Source organism: Motacilla alba, chromosome 5 (assembly GCF_015832195.1).
Source record: "Motacilla alba alba isolate MOTALB_02 chromosome 5, Motacilla_alba_V1.0_pri, whole genome shotgun sequence".
Taxonomy (NCBI): Eukaryota; Metazoa; Chordata; class Aves; order Passeriformes; family Motacillidae; genus Motacilla; species Motacilla alba.
The window spans coordinates 13708675-13719028 of record NC_052020.1 but is presented as its reverse complement, the minus strand read 5'-3'; the positions used below and the strand labels follow the sequence as shown (position 1 = coordinate 13719028).

The window sequence follows — 10354 nt, the reverse complement described above, 5'->3', positions numbered from 1 at the left end:
GCGGGGGGGGCGCGGTGTCCCGCTGGGGCAGGGGCAGCGGCAGCCCGGGCTCTCGGATGCGCGCAGGGCTACCTTTCCCCCGTTTGTTTTTTTTTCCTTTCTCAGCAGCCCGCCCTGCTGCCGGGCCAAGGAGAGCGGCCGCCCCGATGCCCGAAGGTGCCGGGTGCTGCCGGCCGCTCGCCTGGGGGGACAGCGGCGCGCCCCGCTGTCCCCGCACACACCGGGGACGGCTCCGCTGGTTCCTCACAGGGAAGAAGCCCCCAGCCCCTGGACAGGTCTGTCCGCGGCCACAAGGGTAATTACTGCGGGAGCCTTCGTGGGGGCGGGAGGCTCCAGGGGACACCGCGGGCAGCCGGGACCGTGCGGCACTGCGGGGAAGCGGGGACACGGCGGAGAGCCGGGAGGTGCGGGGCAGAGGGGAAGGGGGGACACGGCGGAGAGCCGGGAGGTGCGGGGCAGAGGGGAAGGGGGGACACCGCGGAGAGCCGGGAGGTGAGGGGCAGAGGGGAAGGGGGGACACCGCAGAGAGCCGGGACGGGCAGGTGGCGGCCACCCGGTGGCGCTGCGGGCCTGTCCCAGCGGGAAGCGCCGCCGTGCCCGCGGTGCGCCAGCCTTCCTTCCCTCGGGAATCCCTGCGAGCTCTGGCATTCCGGGTTCCTCTTCCAACTCTGTTCACCTTCACTTGGAAACCTTGGGAGAGATGGATCTCGCTCCGTGCCGCGGCGTTTTGCTGCGGTTGCGCTGCAGTTGGACGGCTCGCTCGATAAGGATTTATTTCTAGCAGTGGGAGAGTTTGCAGCTTGGGGACATGGGATGGGTTTTGGTAACGTCTCTCGAGAGTGCCAGAGTTTTTACTCTGGTTTTTTTTGAGTATCATTTGAGATGGGAAATTAGGTTCTTCTCAGAGGAATTCAGTAATTCAGCTATGTGATTTCACTGACTTGACGATTAAAATATTAGTGCGTATATTTAATGTCCTAAAAGCTAAAAATATTTTCTGTTCTGCAGTTATAAATGTTGGCGAAATTTCAGCTCATTCAAAATCGGCAGCAGAGCTCTGTTTTCAGTGGGACAAGGGGCTGAGTAAAAGGTAAAAATATTCATAAATAATCAATTCCCACTCCCTGTGCCTATGACTTCTCAGATGGGCTGTCATGAAGGTGACTTCTTTTGTTGTTACACAATTTGTTTTTGGCAAAAATTCCTAATCTGCACTCCCCTTACTTATTTTCTACTTACCTAAATATCTTTGAGTACATACCAAGATGAGAACTGTGAATTGCATTCTGTCAGTATCTCTAAAAGATAAAAGTTTTATTTAAAGATAAAACTATATGTAGAAATTCATTTTTTTCAATGTACCTGATACTGAAAAGCAATATGTTCCAAGGAGGGAGATCAGCTTCTGGCCACCCCTACACATTTAAAAATGTACCTTCCAGCTGTTTCTGAGAAGCAGAGTGGCAATTTTGTGGAGACACTTCAATGTTATAACAGATGTTCTTTGATCCAGAAGGAATAAAGATAGTTGGTTTAAAATCTTTATTGAACAGCTACCAAAGTAAAAATAATTTGCATTCAAAATAGTGCAAGGTATGCAATAATGTAAAATAAATTTAAATGAGAAAAAGTTTTATGGTGTAACAACTGAACATGTTAAATGAAATATCAAGGCTTTGTGCTGTGACCCACTCAAGACACTTAAACTCTTTCCAGACCATTGGCTTTATTTCTGGAAAAAGGTAATTTTACCTAATATTTAGTCAGTATTGTAGCCTCTTCTGCCACTGTGTTTGTAGCTTATATGTGACCCCAGGAAAAGACACTCAGGGACTTGAGTGAGTAGGGGTTACCTTTGGCAAAGTGTTAACAAACAGTGGGGCTTGGACAAGCTCTACAGGGAGTTTGCCAATAATTGCCCATGAATGTGGGGTCAAGTGCATGAATTCCTCCAAGTGAATAGGTCAGGAGAAGGCTGTGACCACATAGTGAATTCCACACATAGTCTTCCTGTCAAGATGCCCTTGAGGACACTTCTTTGGGTTTGGACATGCTGATCTCCAGATGTCCATCCAATCCTAACAATTCTGATTCTGGGATTCCTTGCTGGTGCCACCACTAACATCCACTTTCCAGTGTCATTCCCAAAGACAGGTTTGTCCAGAAAGATGTTGTCATGTACAATGAGGCCTGAAAAAATGTCCTTGCAAAGAACAAACTCTGAGATGCTCTTCTCGGTTTTGTGTGGCCACAGTGGAGAGGATGAAGGACAGAAGGATCTCCACTTGGAGACTTTTAAGGGCATTGAGAGCAGGCAACCATAGGTAGTTCTTATGGCAAGCATTTACAAGGATTCCATTGTTAAGCCTCTTTGAAAGCCTCTGGGGCTGTAACTCATAATTTCAGTTAAGATAGGTCTCCCCTGAGCTTCCAGTTTGGATGCTATGTTGAGGGTACTGGTTCTACACTAGCTATTCAGAGCTGTCCCAGGTTGTGTGTTTGGATTGTTTGGACTGCTGCTTTGGAAGTACAGATACAGAGAGTGTGGCTCAACAAGCATTCAGAAAAGAAAGATAATTTGCGAAGTTTCTATAAGAGCTGTTGCCCTTAACCTATTCTACATTCATATATCTTTGATATATTGTTTTTCAGGATGTGATTGAAAAGGAAGCTGGGAAGGCAGAAGCAGATTGTTCTTCCTGCATTGAGACACATGGATAGACTCATCCTATACACAACTGACAGGTATTGTTAAATCTGAGACCATACCTACAAGCATGTGTGCTCTCTCAGAAGAAGCATTCTTGCTCAGAAGAGCAAGAAGAGCTTATAATCTACAGTAACTGATTGATTTCTCTTTTCTTTTTCAGGGGATAGAGGCTGGGGAAACAGCTGATTGTGAGTTTATCTGAAATTTAACAGAGTTGTCTTTAGAGGCAGAGGGCCCAGAACGTGTTCTGGCAAAGGAAAAGGAAAAGACTTAAATTCTTAGAGTGTGGATACATTGGGTTAGAAGATGAACATGAGAAGTCTGAGAAACAGGCATGGCACTACCTCATGGAAAAATAAGAGGCAAGTAAGTCTGGATCTGAAAAATGTAAAAGTTGGGTTCTTTGTTATGTTGGACTTTGTTAAATGCTGTAAACCACGGAGGAAGCTGTAACTATGTTTCAGGTCATCAGCTTTTAAAAAGTGAAGGTTGTTGTACAAGTAAGTCAAACATTACTAGTAGTACATGAAGTAGTTTTATACAGCACTAGTTTAGAATTCAGTTAGTAGCATTGCTCTGGTCACACTTAGTGGGCTGTATTTTAATACTGAGAGGGAAGGATTCCATTGCTCTTATTCATGTTGGGTCGCAGTCACTGGAACTAATTATTGAATAAGGTATGCTCAGCATGAGGATGGGTGATGGAATCTAGCCCAGATGGAAATATGTTTTAGACTCCTGCTGTATTAGAGAGCAGTAATCTCAACACAGGCAAATCTAGCATGATTCTAAAAGTGCTTTGAGCCATTCCTGTGGCACATGGCAGTATTTTTATAGATGAATAAAGTGGTTGTTTTAAAGTGGTTGTGTTCCTCATCTCCACCCCAAAGTTAAATCACATTCACAGAAAAGACTGGGAAAACATCTGCATTGTAATTTTCTGTCCCATGTCACAACACCAACAGAAGGTGGGCTTTGCAGAAATCACTATTTAACTGTAGCTGTATCAGAGTTTACTAAAAATGTTTCATTATGAAGTGCTCTAGAGTAATGCAGTTTTCTGGCATTTATTTTCACTCTGTCATACTCTTCCATCACGCACAACTTCCTCAGATGCAGAAAAATACAGGCATAGTTTTGTACACATATGCAAAATCTTTTGGAGAAGAATACCAGCATGCCTGGGTGGTGAATTGAGGAATACACTGGAGATGCAGACATGGAACTGAATTTATTTTCAAGCAAAACAAGAGTATCAGCTAAACTATTACATGAAAGTGTGAGGCAATCTTCCAATGAATCAAACCCCAACTGCATAAAAGATGTATATAATGACAAAAAATCCCTAACTGCAGGCAGCTGATCTAGCCAGTTGCTCTTCTTAGGTGACCTTGGGAGCCAGGGTACAGAATGAGGCACTCTGGTAGGGGACTAATGAGAGGAATTTGGACACCTCTGCAGTTGAACCAAGCTGGCTAACACTGCCCTAATTGAAAGGCAAAACTAATGAGTAGGTGTTCTCTCTGATGCAATTCTAGTTAAGTGTGCTGTTTTTTCACTAGGATCTCATGCCCCTACTTGAGACCAAATAGGGACTATAAGAAGTAGCAGGAGTGCCACAGTAATACCTTTAGTGAGCTAGCTGAGATAGGGCTCTGTATCATAATTAAAGCAATCATCCCACGTTAAGCCTGGACAAAGTCCTAGAGCTACTCTCTTCAGTGACACTTGCAAAATATGCCCTAGAATCTCTAAAGTTCTCATCTAATGAGAACTCCTAATTTCTCTCTCATCTGCTTTCTGAGGATGAGAAAATCCAACTAGGCAATAACTATAGAGAAATCAGCACATTTTCTTATTCCCACTGTTGAGGAAATGTTTGCATCCTTCATCCTGAAGTATACCACTAGAAATAGCTGATCAGTAAATGCATTAGACTACTTATTTAAATTGCTGCTATGATAGAAATAAGACAAAAACCCCATTGTTTTTGAACAAGTATTTTTAAAAAGTTCATTATTTTACTATACTTGTTAGTAATTTAAAATACCAAATAGTAAAATAAAATATTCAGTAATATAAAACTAAATATTTGGATTTTCTGCCATGTAAAAGTTTCCTTGCACAAAAAGTGCAGTGATTTCATTTTTTATTTTTTAAAATAAATTTTATATATATTCTTAAAATAATTTGCACTAACTGATCCTATTAATCATTTAAGAGAAAGAAGAAGCTTAAGAACTTTTGGCTTCTAGTAAGAATTGCATAGCTAAATGTGACAATCTAGCTGACAACCTTGCTATAATTTAAAGCAAATAGTGGTCCTAGCTAGGTTTTTGAGCTGTGACTCAGCACAGGATGAGGGGATGGGGTGTAAAGCAGGAGGAGGGAGGGAGCATCGTGTCTCCTGAATTTTGGTCCCAGCTCCACCCTCGGGACAGGCCTGCCTGAGGAGCTGCCCTGTAGCTGCAGCAGCCTGAGCATTAAAGGCCCTCCCTGCCCTGCTTCACCTTTGCTCCTGTGCCATCGTTACACTGTGGCAGCATCGTGGTGCAGTGTATGGTTGCATATATTGGCCCTATGCCATTTCTGTGCTGGGAGCATTCTTTCTGGGGTCGCTTCAGACCTTCTGCAGCTCCTGTGCACTGCTGGAGAGGTGGGCAGGGGCTGCAGTGATCACTGGACTCTGGCTCTATGCTGGTCCTGAACTCTTTCTGCAGCCGGTCCATAAAGTAATCCCCAAGACTATTTCTGCCATCCTGGGAACAGTCAAGCCTGCGAGCATTGGTCAGCAGATCTCCCATCAGCTTGATCTTCTGGATTTTGGGCCCAATAAATTGTTTCTTGATAGTGCTTGCACTATGAGGGTCTGCATTTTCAACACTCAGGGCATAAAGCTCTTCAAAATATCGTAGCATCGTTTTCCATTGTACCATTGCTAGTTCCAGGGCTTTCATCAGACCGACTGCATAATCACAGTTTGGTTTCTGAAAACAAAGACAGAATTGTATTTACTCAAAAGAACAGCTCATGTATCTGTATTCATCAGTGGATTCCTGCAACTTAACCTGGTGCTCTAAAAAAGTTGTATTAGGATTTTGCAACTTCTTCCAGTTTGGTGCATCTATTGTTTTTTGCAGGCTTTAAACACAAGTGGCAGAACCCAAGCACTTCTTCAAGGAACAGAATTACATAGCAGCAGCTATGCCTGAAAAGGGTTCTTACACCAGGAAACCCAATCACAGAATGGCTGGGGTTGGAAAGGACCTTAAAATCATCTTGTCCCAACCCTCTGCCATATTCCACTAGACCAGGCTGCTCAAAGGCCCATCCAACCTGGCCTTGAACACTCCCAGGAATGGGGCATTCTACTACTCTGGGCAATTTTTTCTAGTGTGTCACCACCCTCACAGTGAAGGGGGACTTCCTAATATCTAGCCTAAATATCTGCCCTCTTTCAGTTAAAAAGTGATCATCTTAACGCTGCATTTCCTGATAAAGAGTCCTTCTCCCTCTTTCCTGTAGGCTCCCTTTAAGTACTGGAAGTCCTAAGCTCCTCCTTGATGGAAACTGAGTGTTAAGAAATATTTTTACAATAGTCTTTTTACTTTCTACAGCTTAACTGCTATGATTGACCGAAGAGGAGCATTCTGTATTAACTAATTTGGTAGAGGAGAATCAGCCTCTTGGTCTTAAACAAATGATGTGGGTTACTTTTTCCTGAAAACATTTGTGTTATTCCTTTGTACCTGTGCAAGCCCAAGTTAGATCTTAGATCAAATTCAGACATGAGCTGTACTTTAGGAAATCAACTACTGCTCCAAGCTGGATGGTTCTCCTTCCTTACCACTTTTCTTAAGTGCTAGTCATGTCTAAGCTTCCACTTAGGTTCAGTGTGAAGGAGACAAGTGGGCTGTTTCAGCACAATTTAAGGAGTCATAATCCATTACAGCATACTGGAAACAGCAGTGTCCAGCCGAGTGAAAGAAAAGGGGAACACTGTCCATTTTCTTTTGGGCTGGAAAGCAACCCTATAGAGTTAGGACTGTATGTCTGACAGTTTCTAGGCATCACAATCAAGAGCAAAACCGTGTACACAAGTATGCCGGATAAATTATATCTGGAAATCTAATAGTGGGTGAATGCAGAGATCTGAAGTTCCAACAATATAATTCAGTAAGTTAAATGGATCACAGCTGCTTGAAAATTTGTTGACTACTTCCCACCTGGATGGTTTTAGAGCAGTAATGGCCTCCTCTTTCCTGCTGATACTTCATCAACGCCTCTGCGGCTTTTCTCTCTTCCAGAGCTTGATGCAGGAAGAACTTCGAAATATTTGGTAGAGCCACATGGGACTGATCAAAATATTCACCCTAAGCACACAAAATAAGAGTGTTAAGATTTGTCAGAGATGGGACTCACCTGCAGCAGAATGTGGCTTAAACAGAGCTTGGGAGACCCTTCCAGTGGAAGGTGTTTTGTTCACAAAGCACAACCACTATGGAGACCTTGATCCAATTTCTACAATAAACAAAGTGACTAGTTTGAGTATGAAATGAAAAATCTGTACTTCTAGTAGAACTCCTTCTAGCCTTTAATATTGGTCAGGCAACTGTAGTAATGATGTTGCTCTTGCAGTAGCAGTTAAGACATCTTCGGAATATTTTACTTATGAATTGTTAGCATGTGTGTGTTTTGTAATTGTGTTTTGTGGAGAGTTTTTGTTTTGCTTTTCAAACATACTCCCAGAACAGGGAACATAATATTTATCCCTGCAGGCCTGCATTCCAGTCAAAAGTTAGCTTTCAAAGGTTTGAGAAAGATGAGGCAAATACCAAAAAGAGAACAAGCACAACTTTGCATGTGATTATCAGCTTTATTACGGACAATGGTATTCCAAAATAATGGATACTGCTACTGAACTATACACCTTCAATATTAGATGTAACTCATGCTTGGGAAGGCATCTCAGGAAGAACATAAATCTGTTGGAGCCAGTCCAGAGGAGGGACACAAAGTTATCAGAGGAATGGAGGCATCCTCACAGGCACCCCTCCTGTGAGGAAGGGCTGAGAGAACTGGGTTTGGTCAGCCTGGTCTGGTGACCTAATTGTGTCCTTCTAGTACCTGACAGGAGCCTATAAGAAAGATGGAGAGAGAGTTTCTACAAGAGCATGCAGTGACAGGGCAAGGGGGAATGGCTTAAAACTGAAAGAGCAAGTTTGCATTAGGTATTTCGAAAAAACTCTTTACTGTGAGGATGGTGAGACACCTGAACAGGTAGCCTAGAGAAGCTGGCTCTGAGCAGCCTGGTCTTGAGAAAGGTGTCCCTGCACATGGCATGGGGTTTGGAACCTGGTGATCTTTCAGGTCCTTTCCAACCCAGGCCATTCTGTAATTTCAGAAGCATTACAACCCTAAATCATCTGCTGGCTTGTTCTGTTCTGTATGGGAAAGTAACAACTTAAACCACTGCCATATTTAACCATGCCAACAGATCTAATAGCTCTTATATTTAGAATATTTTATCCAGGGTATGGCTGTCTCATTAAAAAGAGGTATTATAGGCAGGTAGCAAAGGAGAAGCCAGCAGGTTACACTGGTTGCAACACTGGTTCTGCACAGCTCTGATGTCAAAGAGAATGAGAGGCAGCAGCTGGGACTATGCCAAGAACCAAACTGAGGGAGCTACAGCAGCCTGATCTGCTGGTGCCCTGGCCATGAGTGTGCAACACAGCATAGCTTCTGTCCCTGGGACATGCTCTGCACCAGAGTACACATAACTGCACATCAAGCTGTTGGCTTGTAGCCTGCCTAGGAGGGACAAGCAACAAGTATGTGCATTTCCTAAGTTTTTTGCTTCTGATTGTTTTCTCTTCCCTGCTTTCCTCGATTATCCTGCTTAAATAGGAAATGCTTTCATTTCACCTATGTTCAGAAAGAAAATGAAGACGTGTCAAACACAAAAGTTTATGTTTTTCTCTTATATTATTGGGGATAACCTAAACCTGTGACACACATAGACCCACGCGACCATAAACCATTGAAGAGAAATCACATACTGGACTGTTTTATTAAGAACATTCATTGCTTTATTTGCAGAATCCTTTTCCTCAAGTCACTCATTCCTGTTTCTGTTGACAGCACAGCCAAGATTGAGTGTTTTATAAGCAGTTCTTCAGTGAAAGTGTGCAGCACAACTTCAAGTGGAGTTCAAGTTAACACATCTGCTTAACTGTTAAGGTAAATCTTTTATGTCAATCATTCACTGTTTAGGGTGTTCACATTTCTAGGCTTCATTTATCTACAGTCAATTTCTGAGTTTTCTCCATCTCATCCAGCTGCCAATCACTACAACTTTTTTCTTCCACAGGCTTAACAGGTTTTACTGCATACTTAAATTTTCATTGAAATTATACTTGATACCAGACTCAATTGAAAGATCTTGGGAATATACTGGATATAGTTTGTGTTGCTTCCCCGTGGATGCTCGCCATCAGAAGTTATGGCATTGATAATTTTGATTTTTTAAATTTTAATGTCTCTGTTAAGTTATATGTTTGCCTTAACACTTGATATGTAGCCAGATGCAATTCTGGCATGAATTTGACATGGCATCAGTGATACCTTTTATGATTTCATGTCCAAAGTTCACGCCTGTGGAGCAAGAAACCCTAAGCCATCCGCGCGATGTTCACAGACTATAGTTAACCACACACAACTATTCACCAAAGTTTGGGGGAAAACTCACTTAAGTGTTATACTCCAAAGCTGTTAGCATCCCCCGTTCCTGTCCCTTTTCCCCGGGCCAAAGGCCCTCTGTGGATGGCCCTAAACACACGAGCGAGCGCTCGTTTCACAGACCGCGCGTCACGGACCTTCCTCGTCGGTTCGTGGCCGTGCGGGCGACGCGGCTTCGGCAGGAGCGCTGCTCCCGGCAGGCTGGGGAGCCCGGAGAGCCTCCACACGCCCTGAGTCAGGACACGGGCACCGCTGCGCCGTCCCCGCCCGACTCTAAACCCTCCTCAGCCGGGCTCCGGCACCTCCTCTCCCCTCTGCCGCCGGCTGCCGGCGCAGGGCGATGGGGGCCGCACGCAGCCCGCCGTGCCCTCCCGCGGCCGTGCGCGGCCCGCCGCCTTACCAGCGCCTGCAGGCAGTAGTGCAGCTCCAGCTGGGCGCCGGTGACGCCGCAGAGCGCCTCCTCCACGGCGGGCGGGAAGCCGTGGCGGACGCGGCTGCCGGGCAGCGGGCGGTGCGCGGGGCAGGCGGGCAGCGTCACCCGCGGCCGCTTGGAGCGCGGCTCGGCCATGGCCGGCGCCGCCATGGGGCCGCCGCGCTGCCGCCGCGCCGCCTGAAATAGCCGGGCACCTGGGACACACCTTGCGCGCCGCCGCCCGCCCTCCGAGGGAGGAGGAAGAGGAGGATGTGGGTGTGCGGATGCGGGGGGGCCGGCGGGGACTGCCGTGGCCTGCGGATGCGGGGGGGCGCGGCGGGAGAGCAGACAGCTCCGAGCAGCCTGGAGAACCAGTGGGTGCCGGCAAACATCGAGAATAGTGAATGATTGACATAAAATATTTACCTTAACAGTTAAGTAGATGTGTTAACTTGGCCTCTACTTGAAGTCGTGCCGCACACTTGTGCTGA

The 10354-nt window shown here is 45.3% G+C and overlaps 1 protein-coding gene and 1 long non-coding RNA gene across 4 annotated transcripts in view; one reads left to right on the top strand and one right to left on the bottom strand.

Annotated features, from left to right (window-relative positions):
* The first annotated feature begins 32 nt into the window (after nucleotides 1-32).
* The window catches only part of LOC119701580, a 36538-nt gene continuing 26216 nt past the window's right edge, over nucleotides 33-10354 (top strand). For 2 of the 3 annotated variants that reach the window (XR_005257101.1, XR_005257099.1), the window contains exons 1-4: nucleotides 33-275; nucleotides 1009-1090; nucleotides 2653-2745; nucleotides 2871-3076. This is a non-coding gene — a long non-coding RNA (uncharacterized LOC119701580). Of the gene's footprint in view, nucleotides 296-1008; nucleotides 1091-2652; nucleotides 2746-2870; nucleotides 3077-10354 lie in introns of all 3 variants that reach the window. The other variant, XR_005257100.1, reaches the window with a different exon arrangement.
* LOC119701578 (ferritin light chain-like) lies at nucleotides 3759-10122 on the bottom strand. The gene is made up of 3 exons (XM_038138423.1): nucleotides 9852-10122; nucleotides 6937-7083; nucleotides 3759-5697 (listed from the first exon to the last, which is right to left on the bottom strand). Exons 1-3 carry the CDS (start codon nucleotides 10032-10034, stop codon nucleotides 5194-5196), a joined length of 834 nt encoding a protein of 277 aa, XP_037994351.1. The 5' UTR covers nucleotides 10035-10122; the 3' UTR covers nucleotides 3759-5193.

Excerpts from the sequence above, each read along its gene's own strand:
- LOC119701578 (XM_038138423.1), bottom strand. The coding sequence starts at position 10,034 with ATGGCGGCGCCGGCCATGGCCGAGCCGCGCTCCAAGCGGCCGCGGGTG. Across the intron at positions 7,084-9,851 it reads ACTACTGCCTGCAGGCGCTG|GGTGAATATTTTGATCAGTC; the intron begins GTAAGGCGGCGG and ends TTGTGTGCTTAG. Across the intron at positions 5,698-6,936 it reads ACTGCTCTAAAACCATCCAG|AAACCAAACTGTGATTATGC; the intron begins GTGGGAAGTAGT and ends CTTTGTTTTCAG.